The following is a 23,622-nucleotide window of genomic DNA, read 5'->3' as shown; positions in this document are numbered from 1 at the left end:
GATTATTTGACAATTACTATATTTTATAATTAATTTTAGAAAATGTCATCCTTCATACCTGTGTTGGCTAGTTTCATGTCAATGTGATGCATGCTAGAGTCATCTGAGATGTGGAAATCCTAACTGAGACAATTACCTGCATAAAAAGCAGCTGTAGGGCATTTTATCAATTAGTGATGGATGGGGAGGGCTCACGCTACTGTGGGTCATGACTTCTCTAGGCTTGTTGTCCTTGATTCTGTAAGAAAGCAGACTGAACAAGGCATAGGGAGCATTCCAATAAGCATAATCCCTCCATGGCCTATGTACCATATCCTATCTCCAGTTCCCTGTTTTGTTTGAGTTCCTGTCTTCACTTTTCTCAATGGACTATGATACGGCAATCAGATAAATACTTTCCTCTTAAAGTTGCCTTTGTCGTGATTTATCATGTCAGCAATAGAAACCCTCACTCTACGCCTCCCCTTGACACCATTCTTTTCAACAAGTCATCATCATTTTGTGTGTAACCCACTATGCTTAATTGGAGTTACTTCTGTGAGCATAGGTGCTAAGTTATTCAGTCAAAGAAAGACTGTATCTGTGGCTATTCCACAAAAGTAAGTGATATTATAATAGCCTCTTCCATGATGAAATGTTGATAGGTCAAACATTATCTTTCACAAATAGCAATGAATACATAGAGTTTTTTTAGTGCAATCGCCATGTTTTTTCTCAAAGACACCGTTGTGCTGTGTATCCATCCTTCATTCTTATAAGCCTCCCATTTTGTCTTTTGCTATGTCCCTTGAGCACAGTTACATTTTGAAATGCCTGTACCATTCTAAGAAGATGCAATAGCCCATCTTCCTATCTTCTGAGTATTACCTTGTTTCTACCCCTTCTTCCACAATGTTCTCTAAGAGTTAGATCGGGGATATTGCACCTTCCCATTTGGGCAGAACATGCAATCATCACTTAGTCTCATATTTATTTTTGCATATTTTGGGATTTTGAATTAAGTGCTATCTGCTGTCATGGGAAACATCTCTGATAAAGGCAACACCTTTATTGTAAGAAATATATTCTACATTGTTGATCTAGAATTATTCTCTTTTTGTGCCAATGGGTTCAGACTTTTCATTGTTTCCCAAAGTTTCTGAATTTTATGTTCATAAAAGGTTTGTTTTGAAAAATCTATATTTTTCTCTGAAAAAACTAATTCCTATCCTCTATCTTCAAGTTTTGCTATTCTGTCTTTTATATAATGTATTTTCTTGATAAGAATTTCAACCCAGTTTTTTATTTGATTTACTATAATTTTTATGTACAAATTCATTTCATTTGAATTTTTCAGTGTTTCTCTTTACTGAACTTACTTTTTATATCTTAAATTGGCTTCATTATTTTACCTAACCATTTGTATTTGTGTCTTGGTTTTAGTCAGAAGTTTATTCTTTCTAAGTTCATTGGGATATTTATTGGCATCTTCTTTTAACTACCTGGACTCCTTATATGTCTCTATAATTGCTTCTTTCTGTTGTGCATTTTGAGAACATTACTCTAAAATTGAGGATATTGAGGAGGAAACTTTTTTTTACTTTTTTTTTTTTTTTTTTGGTTTTTCGAGACAGGGTTTCTCTGTGGTTTTGGAGCCTGTCCTGGAACTAGCTCTTGTAGACCAGGCTGGTCTCGAACTCACAGAGATCCACCTGCCTCTGCCTCCCAAGTGCTGGGATTAAAGGCGTGCGCCACCACCGCCCGGCATTACATTTTTTTTTATTTGATGGAACCTGGGCAACTTTAAGTTTAGTTTTTGGCTTTGCTTTCTGATATTAATTTATGGTCCATCTTTGTTAAGTGCAACTGTTGCTTGCTATTAGTTAACTACTTTGCTGTTAGTCTACGGTGACTGGTTTACAATCAGGGAAGATCATTTGAAGCTAGTTATTTTGATCACTGTATGTTGATTTGTGTGGGGGCTGAGGTGATTTCCATTCTGTGACTACTTGGGGAAGAAGGTCTCCCTTCAGTCCTAGTGGCTGCCTGTGTGGTTGCTTGAGCACATTCCTAGGAATGTTTGGAAGAATGGGACTGAGGACGCTTACCACCAAATGGGAATATTAATCACTTATCTGAGAATGACACACAGTGGACAGCTGAGTAGTGTTCAGTCAGTGCTCTACTATCAGCTGCCAGTCTTTCCTTTAATGGTCTGGAGCAGATATAGATAGAGGATTCTTATCATTGATAGTTATTTATTTATTTATTTATTTATTTATTTGAGACTGGGTTTTCTGTAGATTTGGGGCTTGTCCTGGAACTACCTCTTTATATCAGGCTGGCCTTGAACTCACAGAGATCTCCTGCCTCTGCCTCCAGCGTGCTGGGATTAAAGGCATGTTACGTCACTGCCTGACCAGCCTAGATAGTTCTGTGTCCCACTCTTGGTCTGATTCTGGGGCAGAGGCAGGTGTGCTCAGGGGTCATACCATAGAAGGCTGTTTATATCTGCTTTTTATTAAGACAGGAACTTATTTTGTAGCCCTTGCTGGTCTAGACATCCTTATGTTTATTATGCTTACCTCTAATTGTGGCAATCCTCTAACCTCGGCCTTCTAAATACTTGAGATATCAGTATTCTTTACCATTGCAAAATACAATTTTATTAAATCACATTAGACTGATCATTTTTAAATATATATGTATTTTTGATCAGTTAATAATAATGTATTTTATGCTTCTGCAAAGATATCAGTCTTCCTTATCATTGCAAAGTGTAATTTTATTAAATCTCATTAGACTGATCATTTTTAGATATATATGTATTTTCCGTCAGTTAATAATAAGGTATGTTTATACTTCTGCATAAAAGAAGGGGATACAAAATACCACAGCACTATCATTATATCATATGTGCTAGCTAATATTTTTCTCACATGCTTTTCAATGGTCCCAATGTGCTGTCAAACAAGTGCCAATTAACTGTTAAATTTAACAGGTTGTCAGAAGTTATTAAAGTAAAAAAAACGTTCAATTATGGGATGATTTCTGCTCACTTATAATTTCTAGTACCCCTTATAAGGGTTAATTAACTTTGAAAGTTATGATAGTACCCCAAAGAACAATGAGATAATCCTAATTGCTGTTTGAGTTCCCATTAGGGAGACGCACTAATTATTATTATTATTTTTTGGTTGTTGTGACAAAAAAAAAAAAACTTAACAAAGCAACTTAAGGAATGAGGAATTCATTATGGCTCGTGGTTTAAAGGCACAGTCCATCATGGAAGGAAGTCACGGCAGCAGCAACAGCTATTGATCTAGCATAAAGAATATGGGACAGCTGATTGACATTGTGTCTTCTGTTCAAAGCCAGCAGAACACAAATGGCCTCAATTCATGCTCCCAACAATGTCCTTGTTCCTAAATATGAGAAAAAAAAAAACATTTTACTGCCCCAAATTCCATTAAGCTCTATTTACAGTTGCCTAGGAGATTTCTGGTCAATGACTCTAAACTCTTTTTCATTCCTTCCACAAACCAGATCCAATTGCTCATGAATCTATGGTCAGGCTTCTTACAGCAATGACTTCATTTCCTGTTTCATTTCTTTCTTTCTTTCTTTCTTTCTTTCTTTCTTTCTTTCTTTCTTTCTTTCTTTCTTTCTTTCTTTCTTTCTTTCTTTCTTTCGTTAGTTCATTCATTTTTCCTTCCTTCCTTCCTTTCTTCCTTCCTATACATTTTTCTCTCCCGCCCCCCTCTACCTCTCCCCTCCCCTTCAACCCTCTCCCAAGGTCCCCATCCTCCCAATTTACTCAGGAAATCTTGTCTTTTTCTACTTTCCATGTAGATTAGATTTATGTAAGTCTCTTTTAGTGTCCTCTTTGTTGTCTAAGTTCTCTGGGATTGTGGTTTGTAGGCTGGTTTTCCTTATTTTATGTTTAAGAACTACCTATAAGTGAATATATGTGAAAACTGTCTTTCTGTGTTTGGGTTACCTCAATCAAAATAATGCTTTCTAGCTCCATACATTTTCCTCCAAAATTCAAGATGTCATTTTTTTTTCTGTTCTGTAGTACTCCATTGTGTAAATGTACCACATTTTAATTATCAGTTCTTCATTCGAGGGGCAGTTAGGTTGTTTCCAGGTTCTGGCTATGACAAACAATGCTGCTATAAACATAGTTGAGCACATGTCCTTGTGGTACGATTGAGCATCCTTTGGATATATACCCCAAAGTGGTATTGCTGGGTCTTGAGGAAGGCTGTTTCCTAATTTTCTGAGAAATCACCATACTGACATCCAAAGGGGCTTGCATTCCCACCAGCAATGGAGGAGTGTTCACTTTACCCCAAATTCTCTCCAACATAAATGTTATCAGTGTTTTTGATCTTGGCCATTTTTATAGGTGCAAATGGAATCTCAGAGTTGTTTTGATTTGCATTTTCTGATGGCTAAGGATGTTGAACATTTCCTTAATTGTCTTTCAGCTATTTTAGATTTCTCTGTTGAGAGTTCTCTGTTTAAGTCTGTACTCTATTTTTTTTAAGTTGGATTATTTGTTCTTTTGATGACCAATTTCTTGAGTTCTTTATGCATTTTGAAGATCAGTACTCAGTCTGATGTGGGGTTTGTGAAGATCTTTTCCCATTCTGTAGACTGTTTTTTCTTGTTGACCATGCCATTTGCTTTACAGAAGCTTTTCAGTTTCAGGAGGTCCCATTTATTAATTGTATTCCTCAGTGTCTGTGCTACTGGATTTATACATAGGAAGGAGTCTCCCATGCCTATGTGTTCAATTGTACTTCCTACTTTCTCTTCTATGAGGTTTAGTGTGGTTGGCTTTATGTTGAGATCTTTGATTCATTTGGACTTGAGTTTTGTGCATGGTGATAGATATGGATCTATTTTCATTCTTCTACATGTTGATAACCAGTTATGCCAGCAACATTTGTTAAATATACCTTTTCTCCATTTTATATTTTTTGCTTCTTTGTCAAAAATCAGATATTCGTGGATGTGTGAATTAATATCTAGCTCTTTGATTCAGTTCCATTGGTCTGTTTCTATGTCAATACCAGGCTGTTTTCAGTACTGTAGCTCTGTAGAAGAGTTTGAGTCAGAGATTGTGATGCCTCCAGAATCTCTTTTATTGTACAGGATTGTTTTAGCTATCTTGTGGTTTTTGCCTTTCCATATGAAGTTGAGTACCGTTCTTTCGAGGTCTGCGAAGAATTTTGCTGGGATTTTGACAGGCATTGCATTGAATCTGTAGACTGTTTTTAGTAAGATTGCCATTTTAGTATGTTAATTCTGCATACCCAAGAGCCTGGGAGATCTTTTCATTTTCTGGTGTCTTCTTTAATTCTTTCTTCAAAGATTTAAAGTTCTTGTCATACAGGTCTTCTACTTGTTTGGTTAGAGTTACTCTGATATATTTTATACTATTTGTGACTATTGTGAAGGGTGATGTTTCTCTGATTTCTTTCTTAGCCCTTTTATCATCTGTGTAAAGAAGGGCTACTGATTTTTTTTTAGTTAGTCTTGTATCCTGATACATCACTGAAAGTGTTTATGAGTTGTAGAAGTTCCTTGGTACAAATTTGGGGTCTCTTATGTAAACTATTATGTCATCAGCAAATAGTGAGAATTTGACTTCTTCTTTTCTGATTTGTATCCTCGTGATCTATCTCCTTTTTTTTGTCTCTTTGTTCTAGCTAAGTCCTCTAGAACTATGTTGAATAGATATGAAAAGAGTGGACAGCCTTGTCTTGTTCTTGATTTCAGTGGTATCACTGTGAGTTTCTGTCCATTTAGTTTGATGTTAACTCTTGGCTTGCTATATTTGGCTGGAGAGATGGTTCAGTAGTTAAAAGCATTGCCTGTTCATCCAGAGGTCCTGAGTTCAATTCCCAGCAACCATATGGTGGCTCACAATCATCTGTAATGAGATCTGATGCTCTCTTCTTGTCTGTAGGCATAAATACAGACAGATCACTGTATATATACTAAATAAATAAAATCTTAAAAATTAAACATCTTTATTCTTAAAGAGGAGTTAGAGTTAAAGTTTATAAGCATATTTATAATTGTATTACCTACATTTAGAGTATTAGTCATAATTTATTTACCTTTCTAGTCTACCTTGTATTGAATTTTCCCAGAGAATTTATTTTATCAAATCCTACCTTTTTTATTCTATATTTTATGAGACTGATTTTAAAAAGTACTGGTGTTTTGTTATGAAAAGAGGGTAGTGTTCATGAGAGGTGTCTATCTATTTATTACATAGTCACACACCAGAGAGTTCTGATTCAATGTGTAAGGATTTCTTAATGGTATTGAATTTTTTGATATATTCTTTATCATATAAAGTATTTTCTTTGATTTTCAAAATTCTAATTTTGACAGGTAAACAATAAGGATGTTTAAGTCCTGGTCAACTGTTTTGATTCTTGGATTCATCATCCTGGAGTCCGAAGGAAGGCCAACAAAAGAATCAGGATATGGCATTAAATCCTACCAACCTCTTATGAGATTACGACACAAGGTATGGCTGAGTTGTCAGTCTTGTTTATTATTCCTTCAGAGCCATTGATTTCCAAACATGCTTTCAATAATTTTCATTTTTTAAAACAATCCAGTTTTAAAAGTGGGAAATATCAACAACTGAAAAATTACAGTTTGGTTAATAAAATAACATCAGAATTTGAATAGATATAGTGTAATTATAAAACTTACTGCATTAGGTAGGAGCAGGTGTGAGAGATTAATGGTTAAGAGCACATATGGTTGTTTTGAAGGAGCTGTGTTTGGTTCCTGGTTTATCTGGTAACTCTCAACCATTTTAATTCCAGCTCCAGGAGATCTAGCATCTTTGTCTGGATTCTAAGGCAGTTGCACACACGTGTACATAAAACGACAAGGTCACACACATGTGCACATCACTAAAAGTAAAGCTATTCATTAAAAACATAATATATAAAATAATGATTTATATACCTGTTGGGAGCAGTGAGACCCCAGATCCTGAATTTCTTGTAATCCCCTGATCTGAGTGCCTACAGCTGCTCTGAGCACAAGACCTTCAGGAGTTCCTGATGGCAGGAGAGTGGTTTCTGGTGGGTTTGGCTGGGGCGTGGCTATCTCTATATAATCTGCCCCTGAACACAATAAAGGGGGCATTTTGGGGGAATTCAAGGATGGCCCGTGTCGCCGTGTCTCTGTGTGTGTCTGTTTTAACCCTAGCCCCTTTCCCGAAGCTCAAGAACTGGGTGCCAGCGCACAAAATGCAGACACGGGAGCGCGGGGCATGGCATATACCAAGAGTTAAGACTGAGTCAGTGGGTTAGCTTCTATTATTTTCTTATGTATCTTAGAGTTTTAAGGTGAAAACGAAGTATTTCTCTAAATGTCTACAAAGATATACATTCACACACACATACGCATATATGTTTGCAAAATTCACCTTGAGTAGAAATTGTTGAATTTTTTTTCATGTAATCAAAAATCATTAAATTTTAGATTCCTTAACATAAAAAGAAAATTGTTTAGGGGAAAATACTTTCTCATGTTCAACTTTTTCAACTTCAAAACAGGCAAGTTTATCTTATGATATCACATATCTAGTAAATATTATTTTGTGTTGTTTCTTTGCTTTAAAATATATGTATTGAGGTCAGAAACTATATCCATGCCTTTCCTGGTACTGTGTGCTCATGAGACCCTGTTGTATTAAACCTTTGGCAGAGAATTGTTGGGTAAATTATGGCTTAATTATATCTCATTGTTTTTCTGAAAAATACAAGACCACAGCTTGGGCATCAGTGTGAACATTTATTAGAATGTTTTTAGTTAAATTTACATGATAAAATATCAATATCAATATATTTATCTATGCAATTTAACCCTTTTAAAAAAAGACATAATTGAGTGAAATAAGTTGAGAACATACGTGCTCCAAAATTATTATATCGTAATATTTTTGTTGTATTTATATTTCTAAATCAGTAGAAATGATATATAATTGTTGGCATTTAAAAAGCAGGACAGAAATCGTACTGAAACATATCACTTTTAAACAGCTTTGTTTGACTCTAAGATTAAGCTATATATAAAAGTCACCTAGTGAGAGTTTGTATGTGTGTAAACATGTTGTATGTGCTATCTGTGTGCGTGTGTGTGCAGGCATGCACATGTGTGCATGTGTGAAAATGGGTATTTTAAGAGAGAGGGAGAGAGACTAAACTGAAGAAGCAGTGGAAAGCAAGACAGTAGCTAGTGCCTCTTCATAGTGTCTGCTCCAGTGCCTGGCTCTACGCTACATTCCCGGGCTCCCATTCTGAGTTCCTTTCAGTGAGCAACTGTGACCATGACATCTAAGTCCAATAACAACCCAGCTGCTTTTGGTCACAGTGTTTATCATAGTAGAGAAAGCAAACTAAGACAACTCACATATTCAGCACATTGTGATACAAGCAAAAAGGATTAATTTGTCAGAACACACTGAAATGTTCCAGATATGAACAAATACATACATATTTTATCATCTCCAGCTGTATGTATCAAAAATGTGATTAAAATTCATTTGTCTGTATCTCGCAGTAAAAAATGAGTAACAATAAACTTGCTATGCTAATTTTAGAAGTCTTAATTATCCTCTAGAAATCCATGTCTGCGGGAGAGCTGACTGTGTGTTTTACTGATGCGTTTATCCCACTGCATTTATGCAGCATTATCTGAGGCCATTCATTAGCACCCAGGAACTGTGAAATGCAACCACTACATCCAAACCCACAAAGTTCTGCTTTTATTTATTATGTATATTCTTGGACTTAGACATGGCGCACTCTTTCACCAGTCATTTTCCTACACCTGGTCATTTAATTGTGGTGTAGTCTAGGAAACAGAACTGCCCTTCCTCTTCCTTTGAGTGACATTATTACAACTCAGAGAGGTGAACTGAAGTTACTTTCCTGACAGCAAGAGAAAGCAGCAGTCATCATCAAGACAGGAAAATAAGAAAGTGGAATAGAGGATGGGCAGGTGCTCCCTAAAATGAGAGACAATGATCGTAAAGCAACATAACACTGGCCTGAGAGAATTGTCTGCTTTTTAGACTATTGACGGTGTTCCCCCATAAGCAAAAGAACTGAATTTTCATGTTGTTTTCTGCTCCTGTTGGTGGCTGTAGCCTGGCTTAGGGCAGCCTTCTAGTGTGAACTCACTAGAACAAATAGAAATCACCTGGGTTATTGTTATCAGAAATCTGCACCATAGGCTCAGTTCAACAATGATAGATTCTCATGTGCCTTGTTAAGAATTCCTTAACTTTGAGCTGTTGGTACCACTTTGGAATTATTGTACTTGGAGCACACATGGCACCAGATGTAAATGTTGTCACTATATATTTATTATTATGTAACAGCCACTCCCTTTATACTCTATGTTTGGTCCTTTATTTTTACTTGCCTCCATTCTTTATTTTATATTGTTAATTTCATCATCTATGTTAGATTCTTTAATTTCATGGCATCCTCATGGAAGAAATATATTTATTTCTATTTTATAGATAAGGGAACATAATTTCATAGGTGTTTAGAATCTGTTTATTTTAATGTCACCTAAAATTACAGGTTAAGATTTTAAAAAGAGTCTAAATAATTTGATACAGATTTTACAAAAATGAACGTTTTCATAGGTACTTGAACTCTGGGCCATGTGTATACAATTTTGCCTATATTCTTACCTTGAGGTCCTTGAAAAAGTGGGATGGCATGGCGAATTTCTGTATAAAGGAACTGCTAGACACAGCAGAACACCACTTCACAAACACTTGCCTGCCATCTTGTCTTCTGTTCATCCTCCAGTTTCATTACTGTATCTTTAAAACTAATGTCCTTAGTAAATTCCTCATTTGCAGTGCCATGATGGTTTACAATTTCCATGACAATCCTGAAACTGACTAAACAAGGAAGCAGCAGGAGGAGAACATAATCCTTGGAGAAGCCTTGGCACTCTCCTAGAAATGTTAAGAATATTCTGCTCTTACCCATCCCTTGATCTTTCCATGCCATGAAAGAATGTGACTTGTAGTGTGTGGGGCAGCACAGCATTAGAATCTCAGTTCTGGTCTCTACCACTGATTAAAGTCTTATCTCTTTGCTTAATATCCTCTCGGTGGTTCCATGCCCTCTTCTAACATGTTAAAGAAAAGAAAGTTGTTTTGGAGAAAACAGGGTAGTATTGTGGCAGTGAGTTAGGAGCAGAGGCATGCAAAGCATCTTTGCCTGAATATTTGCTAATAACTGAAAAATCTTCCAGAATTCTCCTTTATCCTAGAGCATAACACATGTCAACCATTGAACTTTCCATTCTGTCCAAAAACTACGATGAGTAATATATCCTGCTCATTACGGGGTGACAAAACAAGGAATGGAGCAAGCTCTTTATTACGTTAAATCATTGAATTTCGGATTTGTTTGTCATCTTTTTGCGCTCCCAGCTTCTCTTCACAAATAAAGACAAAGCTAGAACTTCTTCCTACGCCTACTACACATAATTCCTCTGTGATACTTTTTTCTTGTTCCTTTTTGGCTACTTGTTTCATTTTTATTTTTGACTTTTTCTCATCTTCATATTTCTCTTATCCCCCTGCACTCACCACCCATTAATTGCTTAGATATAATATCTCAGAACGAGTAGCCCCTTTTTTGTGTAACCTGTAGTATTTATGTATTGACATTTCCAAATATTAACAAGCATGTTATTTGTCTGACTAAAAATCTTCCTTGTGTCAGCACCTATCTTGCCTGCTTCTCCACCTCTAGAGCTGATCACAATGTCACTGTATTGCCTGATGGAATTTGGCATGAGGACCATAGTATTCTTTGAGCATCCCTAATGGGAACACTGAAAGTCCTTTAAGTGTCTGTATCTCTCTTTGACCAGAGTGTCACTTCCAGCTAACCTGGCAAATTGAAGTTGATCTATAATTTCCCCTCGAAGTCAAAGCTCTTCTCCATGAGGATCACTGTGTGAACGAAGAGAGGACAGTATGAAATGTAATGGTTCTTGAGAGCATTGCTGGTCATAACGATGCCATATAATTCAAAGAACTGATTTGTAAGAGATGATTTTTTTTTCTGGTCTTTTGCCTTTGCACTAACACGGATAGATGAGCCTAATGGAAACAAGCAGGAGAGACGTAGAGGGGAAAAGATAAACATAAAAGGAAACTTAGAATTCCAGGGCTTAAAGACATGGACCTCTAAACAAACCAAGACCATTGTTTCCTAATAGGAAGATTGCAGGTAAGCCTTAACAATCACTGTGATGATAACAGGAGATTTCAAAGAGATTGTTAAAATGATAAATTATATATATATATATATATATATATATATATATATATATATTTTTTTTTTTTTCCTGAAGTCAGGAAACAATTCGAAGCACACCTTGGAAGAAAATCTGGGTCAGGGCTTAGAGAAGTTAAAATGTTACTGTGAAGAATTAGCTAACTAAATGTTAAGGGGATTACTAGTTAAAATGTATAGATAAATTTATTTGATGCATATCAAGAAGGGTGAATATTATTAAATCTTAAATTTGTTTCAGATAAATACCTTGCATTTGCAAAATAATGATTCTATTTCTTCCCTAAGGAAATAAATCCTAGTTTCAACTAATGCCTTCACGACTCAATCTCCTGTTTGTGCAAAATTGAGTCTCGGGTTATGCAACCAAAGTACAATAATAATTAAACAATCTTTATTGATAGAGTATATTTAGGAAATACCATGGGTTTTCATTAAATTCTCTTTTTACACACAACAAGAAGATTACCATGAGTTGTAGGCCAGCCTGTGGGATAAACTTATTTTCAGATCATCTTAAGCTACAGAGTGAAAACCTTTCTCAAATTCAAAAACAAGAAGATGTTTTCCTCCTTAATTTATTGGACTGTGGAACACTTGCTGAGCTAAGAGTTTTGCTCATGTTTGCTAACTCTTAGTCACGCAAGATGAATAACTTCAGGAGATTTGATGTATGGTCTGCTAGCTACAGCTAACAGCAATGCATTTCTACTTATTTGTGAGATGGTAGATGTATAGAATTCTCAGCATACACAGACACACAGAAAAATAACTAAGATCTGAGGAACAGTATCTTTAGTAGCACAGTAGCGATTGCTTCATTATATATGTTTATTGGCATATCTAGTTGTGGTCTTTAAGTGCACAAAAGTTCTGTCAAACATGAAAATAATGATGAAAAATAACATACAGAATAGTAAGCCTTTAAGAAACGTGTTGTGCTTGGATTATTAATGGGTTTAGATACTTTCTGAATTTTATTATTCTCATGTTAAAAGATAAAAAGTGATGTTATAATGGTGGTACTGCTGACGGAGGGGAATTCTTCTGAGCTCCGTGGTCCTCTTTTTCTTTCAAAAACTGGAGGTCAGAGAAAAATGTAGTAAGCTTTGTTCAATGAACACATTTTCATACTGTCACAAACCATGAAAGGTTTGATATTTTTTCCTTTCATTCACTTTATAGATAATGGGTTTTTAGAATACCTAGTTTCACAAGTTGTGACAGAAGTGGTAGTCTCTTGTGTTAGAGACAAGGAACACGTCAATGTTCACAGCAGTGGCCGTAGACACAGTATCAGAATTTGGACTACATGATGATTGTATTGCTTGAAATTGGTGCAAGCTAATGTTCTACTAAGGAACAATTCAGATATGGCGTTTAACAGATATCTACAGTAACATAATTTCAGATTCTTAAGTGGCATATGAATGTGTGTGTGTATTTACATAATACATGAAAGAAGGGCTATGGTGGAGAATAAGTAAAAATACACTCAATTGATCTTTAAAATTAATTAAGTTTCAAGTTGGCATTTGCAGTCATTATTTTGATGTGTAGATAAATTATATATTATTTCCTGAATCTTTAATTCTTAAAAATTATTTTATTGTGAATTCAGTTAGGAATGTTCTATATTACAAATGTGAAGAAAATTCAGTTTATGAGCTTTATAGTCAGCATGGTTAAGTGATTAAAAACTTTGTAGCATAAAAACGATTGAAAGAGTGGTATTATTTTTACTAACTTATTCTTTATGATTGAGCTTTCCTATTTTTAAGTTATAATAATATATAGAAAGCATGTTGGATACACATATAAACATATTTTCACACACACACACACACACACACACACACACACACACTCCTTCTCTCTCTCATACACACACACTTTAGGTAGGACAATTAAGGGCTGACAACCCATTTGGTAAAAAGGCACAGCGAGCTACTGCAAACAAAAGTAGAATCCATGCTTCTCATCTTCCTGTTGTACTCAATACTCTAGCTTCAAGCAAATACTTTTCTGCATTTATTCTTTTACTAACGAAAAGCACACTTACACATTATTGCAACACATTTATTAAGTGCCTAGTCCATGCATAGAATTGAGTAAAGGATTCCATTTTGAATTCCCTGGAACATATGCTAATCCATCATATAACTGTTAGTGAAGTGATCATCTTAAATGAATTGACTTGAAAACATTATTCAATGAAAACATGATTCAATGAAAATATGATTCAATGTGTATTGAAATGTATAATAAGGGAAGTGTCTCTGAGGGAGAGCTAGGACAAAGTTTGCTTTATAGTAAGCTGTCTACAGGAAAATAAATGAGGCAATTAACCGTGAAAACAGGCTTAGACTAAAGGTGTTGAGCTGAAGGATTCTTGCTGACAATGTATTTACCAACTGGATGGATTAAACACAGGACCCTCCTCACAGATGGAACTGTCAGCCAATATGATAGAGATGTCCAATAATAAATGTCTATTTTAATAGGCAGTCATTCCAAAGTTTTCTCAGAAATCTTAGTTGTATTATTTGTTTCTCTCTCTCTCTCTCTTTTTTTTTTTTTTTTTTTTTTTTTTGATTTTTGAGACAGGATTTCTCCATAGCTTTTTGGTTCCTGGAACTAGCTCTTGTTGACCAGGCTGGCCTCGAACTCACAAAGATCCTCCGCCTGCCTCTGCCTCCCGAGTGCTGAGATTAAAGGCGTGCGTCACCACTGCCCGGCTTTCTCTTTTGTTTTTATCACAGTGTTTTAGTAATTGATTTCAATTATAAAGGTCATTGTAGGTTAACAGCAAAAATGGTAAGACAATACATAGATCCCCATGTGTTCACATTTGTGCATAGATAGCCTTTTTCTGTTATTCAAGCTTTGGAAGAGAGTGGGGAATTTGTTACAATCATCCAGTGATGTTTGATTATCAATCAAAGCCCATAGTTTGCAAAAAGATTCTTTTGTGGCCTTAGTTTGAAGCCAAGGAAGCTTTGATGAAGTAACATAAGCAGCATATTTCCATAACCTAAATTTCTGCTTTCTGCCTAATCATATTTTGTAAAAGATAACTCTTATTTTCATAATTTTACCTTCTATATAAATGGGATCACAGAGTAACTTGGTTGAACGTATTGGCTAATTTCACATAGTGCCATGCAGTACAGATTCCCAAATAGATTTTTATGACTTCATGGTATTTTTATGCTTTAGATAGAAATAATGTTCCATTGTCAGTATGCACACATTTTATGTATTTACTCACCTGCTGAAGGATACTTTGTTTGCTCAGTTCATATTTTTTGAAGAAACCTGATGTAAATATAGGTCTATATGTTTATGCTTGATTGTGGGTATTTTCAGCATGATTGCTGGTGAAGCTCGCATTCACCTTTGAAAGGAATTGTCGAGCTATATTTTCAAAGTACTCCCTACAATGTAATAGAGATCTACTGTTCCCCACCTTTCCCAGCATGTGGGATTTCACTCATTCTACAGTTGTATCTTGTTATTTTGTTTAATGTTTAATTATATAATGACAGACATGTGAGGTATTTTCTTAGGCCAATTGTTCCTGTGGGTCTCTTTGATGATGATATGTGACCAGGGTTTAGATTATGTTGGAAGTGAACTTTTAGTATTTTCTTTCCTTGAAGGTTAAGAGCTCCTTCTATATGTTAGATAACACTTTTAGGTGCCTTTTATAGAAGTTTCTCAGATACTTTCACTTGTTTTCTTGACAGTGTCTTTTATTTGGTGAATATGATAAATTTTAATAAAGCATTGCTTTATGTTTATTGTTTTCTATTGTGAAATTTTCAAGTGGTTTCTTTTGTAGAGTTCTACTTTCAAGTTTTGGGTTTTTGTTGTTGATGTTGTTTTACGGTTTGGTGTCTGGGCCTAGATTCTATTATCTCTGTATGTGGATACCAGATTTAATATATTATCTCTGTATGCCATCACTGTATTGGTTTTGTTTCTTTTTCTAAAATCTTGTATTTGATTGGTAACAGTCTTGTGTTTCAATGGTGAAGCTTCAGGCCTGAAGAGTTTAGCAGGTACCAATGAACTGGTACCTTCATTAAGTCCCCAGTAACAATTAAAATAATACTATGAGGAAGATAGCTCACCAAATAAATATCAAGTGTCATTCAGCAGCAGAATAAATTAGAAGCACAGGTGTGAGAACTTGACAATAGATTAAGAACTTGATGTCCCAGTTAACACAAATGAAAGCCATCCAAATATGACCGTGCGTACATTAATTTTGCATGTGTATTTGGTTTTGTTGACTTTGTAACTGCTTTAATCTTCTTATATTCTTAGATGTTTTTCACTTCAGGGAAATTTGGTTAGCCAAAAAAAAACAATTCCGTGAAACGTCTTTCAAGAACTGCCAACACTTCTCTAAAAGTATTATCAGGGCACTGAGTCTATTAGAGAGAATAGTCTTCTATGGTAAGGTCTAGCTTTATCAGTTATTAACATAGTTGATGTGCTGTCTTGTTCCTGAAATAAAACAACCAGACAGAAGCCATTTAGACAAGGAAGGGCTTGCTTCTGTGGATAAGCATGGGGGCGAGAGCATGAAGCTGCTGGTCTGCAGTCAGGAAGCAGGGGCAGGAATTCTAATGCTCACCGCTTTCTCTTCTTATCCAGTCCATACCCCAGTGCTGAAATGTTGTTGCCCATAGTTAAGGTGCATCTTCCACTTCAACTAATCCAGTTTGGACAACGCCTCACAGTCATGCCCAGAGCCTGTCTCCTAAGTGACTCTTGATCCTGCTATGTTCATACTTAATGCAAACTGTTGCATTGACAAATATACTGTAAAAACACAGAATCAAAGTTAGTTCCAATAGAAATAAAGAATAATGGGCACTTATATCAAGTTATCGCTCTTTGTCGAGACAGGGTTTCTTTGGAGCTTTAAAGCCTGTCCTGGAACTAGCTCTTGTAGATCAGGTTGGCCTCAGACTCACAGAGATCCACCTGCCTCTGCCTCCTGAGTGCTGGGATTAAAGGCATGTTTCATCACTGCCTGGCTTTCAAGTTCTCTCTCTCTCTCTCTCTCTCTCTCTCTCTCTCTCTCTCTCTCTCTCTCTCTGCATAAAAGCATGCTCAATGAAGTGCATAAGTATTAGCTACCATATTAAAATTCTATATTGTATCAAATAATGAAAAATATTTAGAAATTTGGTGTATATATTATATAAAAATAGAAACATTTAAAGAAATTTAGAAATAAAACTCCTATAATATTAAGTAGCATTTAAAAATAAAAAAAAAAAACCCAACATGAATTGGCTTATTTATATTTCCTCTCTTAATTTTCCTTGTAAATGAAATGATGAGATGGTTTGTGGCATACACTGGTCCAGTTTATTCATGAAAGATAGTAGCAGTATCATTAACCTTAATGGTTACACATCATCTGGCTTCAAGGATAGCGTACTAATGCTTCAACACTCTTTTTTTGATTTATCTCACAGAAAATAAGTGAGCTTCATCCTTGTAGGTCACCGTCATACAATTCTCTCCACTTAGGGGTTGAAGGTCTTCTTGAGTCAGAAACAGAACCCAGGTTTCTAGCATGACAGGCTTCTTTCTCATTTCTTGTTCTCCTTAGTTTTCCTTGTCCTTCTATCCTTGCCAAAAGTGCTATTCAAATCTTTGGGACATTTGTGAAAGGTAAGCAGCAACTTGTGAGATTTGTTCTAAATTATTGACAGGATGGTAGAGTGTATTTATCATCATAATCTAAGATCAGCACTAACAACAATAACATAACAATGGTTGCTTGGGACCTTATGTGGATGCCACTAGAGTGAATATATCTCAGAGATACAGAAATTTCACTAGTGATTCTGATAAGTATAGTGTATGACCATGACACACAAATTTCACCAGTGATTATGCTAAGTATACATGTATGTGGGGGGTTGCACATATGCACACATAAGCACACATACACTGAGATTTATGTATGGATGCTTTGAGCCTAGTTATAAAACACTATGTTTTGTGACATGCTTCTTGCTTCACACTAATAAATGATAGAAACTCTCTGAGAAGTTTGCTTAGGATATGCTAACAATAATCTGCAAATCAGAATAATGATGACATATTTAATTTATGCCTTTATAAATGTCCCCTAACACCAGAGTGTCTTATGTTATCTATAATAGCTGAAGGAGTTTCGAGCATTCGTTAGCTTTAATCAGTGCTCAGGAGGCTCTGACTGTGTTTCTTTGTCCATCACATACACAGAGCTTGGATTTTATTCCTCACATCAAAAATAACTCCACCCTTATACCTGATAGGAAAATATTTTTAATCACTCATGGTGACTATAATTCAAATTCCCATGCTTATAAAAAGTTTCAGGAAATTATAAACCAATTTAGTTACCAAATGTGCTTTTGTAGAAGTTAATTTCATTAATTGACATAGTTTTATACAGTCCTTTATAGAAGCTCAATTAAGTCTTAATTAATATCATTACCATATTTCATTTGTACATGTTTTGAATTTGAATGTACTTTCATTTAAAAAAACTCTCTTATTCAAACTTTGATTTGGTTTGCTTCCTTAATTCTGAACTCTAACAGTAATGATTGAGACAAATGCAAACATCAGAGCTTTGCAAACTCTGAATATCTTCAACATGAGTATGGCATGTAGTTACTTGAAAATGCACTCTGAATTATGTACATTGATGAATTAAGAGTTTGAGTAAAGCATAAAAGCTGCTCGAAATTCATTATTGAAAGAGTAATAATAAATAATATAATTTTATACTTTACCAGTGTTCTAAATGTTCCTACAGAAACATAAGCTTTAATGCTTAATGATAATATCACAAAGTACATATCTACGACAATGTAACAAAAGACTTTAGGAAAACCCTACGTATCATAATATTACTGTAACCAGAAAGGAGAAAAAGATCTAACTAGTTCAAAATCTATCTTTGGGCATTGACCTATGTTAAGATTTAAATAGAGACAGAGAGTGCATATGAGGGGTTGGACAGATAGCTCAGAGTTAAAAAGCACCTGGTACTCTTCCAGATGTAGGTTATAGGTTTGATTCTTAGTACTACCATGGCAGCTTAGAACTTTCTGGAACTCCAGCTCCAGAGGCTTTGTCAACTCTGACCTCCATGGACATCTACATCCATATGAACACACACACACACACACACACACACACACACACACACACACACACACACACACACAGCTATCTGTAGTTAGAAATAATAAAAACAGACCTTTGTAGGAGATTCAAGTAACCCGTCAGTCACTTGTATCAATGTGTACTCTTCCCTGTCACTGCACATCATTTCTTTTCATTCTTGTGTCGTGTGTTTTGTCCCTGTAAGTTGTCATAATGGTGTGCATCTCTTTCAGAGAGACAGGCGTAATTTTCCCCATTGACAACTGATCTTCAGCCTTTCCATTCATTCAACTCTAGATTGCTTGAGAAAACTCGAATTCTGCTGGGTCTGTTGTTTCAGTAGCTTGGTAATCAGAGGTAAAATCACACGTCTTTATGAGTCTTCTCTCCTGCCAGGAGAATGAAAGTATGGAATCCTATCTGGGATACTATCTGATAAGATATAATTGAGTAAACAATTTCCATTATATAAGAAAGACTAGTAAGCACAAAAGGTAAAACAAAACATACATGGGGAATTTAGAGGGGGGAAGGAGAGGCAGAGACACAGAGAGAAGTGGCAATATGGGATATGAACTATATAATAAAACTACCAGTACGTAAATTTTCTATAATCAGTTTCAGCATCTTTTTTGCTGTTTATTTTTACTTAGTTCTTTAGATAATTGGATATTTGTAGCACAGATCGATGAAAAACTACAATTTGACAAGTTGACGCAAACTAGTCACTTGAGAATTGGATATTTAAGAGCTGTTTCCATCAGTATGAACTGTGAACATGTCTGTGGGATATTTTCATTATTAACGATTGATGTTGGAAACCCATCCACTGTGTACCCTGCCACCTGTGGGCAGGTCATCATGGATTAAATAACAAATTAAACTGAGAAAGTAATGGAAAGGAAGCCACCAAATAGCATTACTCCATAGTGTCTTCTTCAGTCCCTGCCTTCAGATTTCTGCCCCAATTTCCCAGAACAATGGATGGTGTAATCAAAGAACTACAGGCAATAGAGTAAAGCTGGGAGCCAGAGAGATGGTCCTCACTAGGGAACAGAACATCAAATAACTAATGACTGTCTAGTACCAAGCAGGCACCTCTGAAAATACACATACACGCATTAATACATATAAAACATTTTACAACCTTTACAGGTTATAGTTAATAATATACATGTATGTATAATTGCATATATGCATACAGTTATAATTATTGAAGGAGAGTAGGGAGGGATATATGGGAAGGACTGGAGGGAGAAAAGGGAATGGAGAAATGTTCTGATTCAATTACAATCTCAAAAAATAAACAAAAAATGTAAGCCAAAGATTACCCATTTCTCTCTCACATTGTTTTTGGTCATGGGTTATTACAAGAGCAAAAAGAAGCTTATTTTCAGGGAGGAGGATTTTGAATCAGATCCGGCTCAGGTCCACGGAGTCCTGGGTCTGAAGTGCATTGTGTCTTTAGAAGTAGCGACTTACCTCTCCCATCCCATTGGTCCAACAAAGACACCAAGAACAGTAATAGCCTACAATATTTTGGGAGTCTCTCGGACAACCCTGACCAACAACTGGAAAGAGGCTTCTTCCTCATGCTCTGGGTTTTTAAAAGATTGTCTGTGGCTCTTGGGAAGCATTGTCAATTCAAATGGGTAAATGTAATTACATCAAACACACACATAGACACACAATACAGTCCTCCCCACAGAATGTTCAAACTTATAAATACTGTATGGAATTTTAGGCATATAGATAATAAAATATAATTTCTTCTAATTTTCAGACAGCCCTACTAATTGTCCTGACTTTTTTGGGAACTTATTCTCTTTGGATGGATATCTTACTCAGCCTAGATATAGTAGGGAGGGCCTTGGACCTTTTCCCAAAGAAATGTGCCTTACCCTCTCTGAGGAGTGGATGGGGGTGGGGTGGGTGATAATTGGAGGGAATGGGAGAGAGTATTGAAAGCTTCAAATAAACAAACAAACAAATAAAAATAAAACCTCAAGTTACATATAAAGCATAACTCATGAAAATAACAACTGATTATTATGCAAAACTTTGAAAGCCAGAAGAACATGGAACAATGCATTCCAAGTCATATAATACCAATACTGACAACCTAGACTAAGGTACACAGTAAAGCTATCTGCCGTAGTTTAAGGAAAACTAAAAAATTTCCATGATAAAAAAGCAGCCCTAAAACATTATATTAGATAGAAAGAAAAACCTACAGAACATACACAAAGCAATATTTCAAGATAAAGAGGGGAATGAGCAGAGCCAAGAAACTGCACTATTCCTAACGATCAAGAAAATGCAAACCAAAACCAAATTTGAGATTTCATCTTACCCTAATCAAAGTGGAAGGATCAGCAAATTAACCAAAACCAAATGCTGGAGAAAACATTTGGGGAAAGGGAACCCTCATTCGTTGTTCATAGGATTGCAAACTGATGCCAACACTCTGGAAATCAGAGTGTAGAATTTTTAAAAAGATAAAAATAAATCTAACTCAAGATCCAGCTATTTTCTTCACACATACTTTCTCAGCCATGTTCATTGCTGCTCTATTCACAACAACTAGGGGATGTAAACAATTCGAGTGTCCTTAAACTGACTAGTTGATTATGAAAACATAATACACATTCACTATGGAATACTACTCATCTTTAAGAAAAAGAAAAGAAAAGATTTAAGTAAATGGATGGAACTAGAAAATATGTTGTTATGTAACCCAGAGCCAGAAAGTCATACACTTGCTACCTCTCATAGGCAGTTCCAAACCCGAAATCTTCATATGTAGGGTATATCCGATGAAATAACTGCAGAAATCAGAAACATAAAAGGGAATAATACAATGGAGGACACTGATTGGGGAATAGCAGGTACAAGTTATTTGAAGCAGAAAATATGAAAATGGAGGGAGCTTGATGTAAGGAGACGTTAGGAAGTTAATACAGAAGAAGGTTAAACAACAGCTATCCTGCTGCTGCTGCTAGTGGTCCCATAGTTCCCCCAGCCATGCAACTGCCAAGTACATTCAGAGGGACTACTTTCATTCTATGCTTGTTCCTTTCCAGTCTAGCTGGTATTGGTGAGCTCCCATTCTCTCAGGTGGACTGTTTTAGTGGGTGAATCCATTATGGTCTTGACCGGTATGCTCATATTCTCATTCCTCCCACTTTTCAACTAGACTTTGGGAGGTCACATTTACACGTTAGAGTACTACTCAGTGGTAAAAAACAATAACATCTTCAATTTTGCATACAAATGGATGGAACTAGAAAACACCATTCTGAGTGAGGTAGCCCAGACCAAAAAAGATGAATATGGTATGCACTCACTCATAAGTGGATACTAGCTGTAAATAAAGGATATCAAGACTATTGTTCATGATCCTAAAGAAGCTAAATAACAAGGTGAACCCTAAGAAAAACATATATAGATCCACCTGGAAAGTTGAAATAGACAAGATCACCTACAAAATTGTGAACACAGGGAGGGTAGAAGGGGAAGAGGTGGGAGGAAGGGGAGATGGAAGGAGAACTTGAGGGAATGCAATAGTCAAGATGAGGAAGGACAGAGATGAGAGCAAGAAAAGAGATATACCTTGATTGAGGGAGCCATTATGGGGTTAACAAGAAACCTGGCTCTAGTGAAATTCCCAAGAATCCACAAGGTAGACCCCAGATAAGACCCTAAAAAATAAATGAGAGGGGGCATGATTTTGACTTGCCCTGTATCAGACTGATGAATATCTTAAATATCACCATAGCACCTCATCCAGCAGCTGATAAAACAGAGGCAGAGCCCCGCACCAGAGCCCTGGGTTATCTTTTTTTTTTTCACTCATATCTGCACTCAGGCTTGAGATCTCTTCAATGTTTTTATCTCTTTATTGAATTCTATTATCAAATGTCATCATGTCCATCGCCCTGATATTAGCGATTCATTGAGTGTCACTTAGGCAGTTAATATTCATTCTCTTTAAGTCCTTCAAGTTGTTTCTTTGTGACTTCTGTTTTAAATAAAAATAGATTCTTCTCTCATACAATACATCCCACCCACAGTTTTCCTTCCCTCTACCTCTCCAAGCTCTCTCCCACTCTTCTCAATCCCAGATCCAGTTTCCCAACATTTGTTTCTTCAGGAAAAAGCAGGTCTTCAAGAGATGATAGTCAAATATGACAGAAGAAAATACAGTAAGACAAGGCAACCCCCCTTGATGCTGGACAAAGCAACCCAATAAGGGGGAAAAGAATCCCAAAAGCAGATTAAAAAGTGACTTGTGGAAACTCCATGAATTCTTTGATGAGTTTATGAATGCTCTTTTAAATTCCGTGTCCTGTGCTCAACAGGTTGTTCTTATTGGTGAACATTTCTGCAGAATTGTTGAATTTTTTGCTGTGTGTAGGGAATATTGCCTTGATATCTAATATGTTTGTATTTTGCAATGATACTTGGGCCTGTGACATCCACTGTTAGTTCTGTGGGTGATATGAACAGAGTATGTAGGAGTGGCACACAGGAAGTGTGGTTATGTTTGTGTTAAGGTTGGATACCGCTTAGGTTAGATGAAGTCAGGTGGTTATAGAAATTGGGCTGGCATGCAAGTTCAGACCTGGAGTTGGGAATTGCTATGGAGGGTGGAGAGAGGGTGAGAAGAGGTGTGATCAGGCCAACTCACGCAGCTATATCTTAGCACAGAATGTGTGGATCTAGATAGAGAGAAGGGGTTGTCCATACAAGATGAGCCTGGAGGTTGAAGATGAACTGTCCTTGCCTTAGTCAAACTTTAGAGCTAGAGACATAGTAGCAGAGGTAGCCATACTATACTTGGCTCTGGATATAGAACTCAAATGCTATTTGGATATTTGCCAAGAATAACTGGATGGGAGGATCAGGTAGACTTACTCCGTTAGAATTTTTTGAATGATGTGCAGGGTCTGATTGAGCCAAGATATTCCATAATTCACTTTTAAGAATTCTTTCTGCTTGTTTGCCATGTTTTCTTCCCTCTACAAATATAATTTATGTGAAAAATTTCAAGATAATTTCTTGCACTACAATT

At 36.1% G+C, this 23,622-nt stretch overlaps 1 protein-coding gene across 2 annotated transcripts in view; it reads left to right on the top strand.

The window, feature by feature from the left end:
• Fstl5 (follistatin like 5) overlaps nucleotides 1–23,622 on the top strand; it is a 402,285-nt gene that overhangs the window by 48,448 nt on the left and 330,215 nt on the right. For both annotated transcript variants that reach the window (XM_057756992.1, XM_057756991.1), the window contains exon 2: nucleotides 6,394–6,532. In XM_057756992.1, the coding sequence (XP_057612975.1) occupies nucleotides 6,407–6,532 (126 nt within the window). In that variant the 5' untranslated portion in view covers nucleotides 6,394–6,406. The remainder of the gene's footprint in view (nucleotides 1–6,393; nucleotides 6,533–23,622) is intronic.

This window comes from Chionomys nivalis, chromosome 24, assembly GCF_950005125.1.
Source record: "Chionomys nivalis chromosome 24, mChiNiv1.1, whole genome shotgun sequence".
In the NCBI taxonomy this organism is placed as follows: Eukaryota; Metazoa; Chordata; class Mammalia; order Rodentia; family Cricetidae; genus Chionomys; species Chionomys nivalis.
Note: the sequence above shows the minus strand (reverse complement) of the source record. Positions and strands in the feature narration are given on the sequence as shown.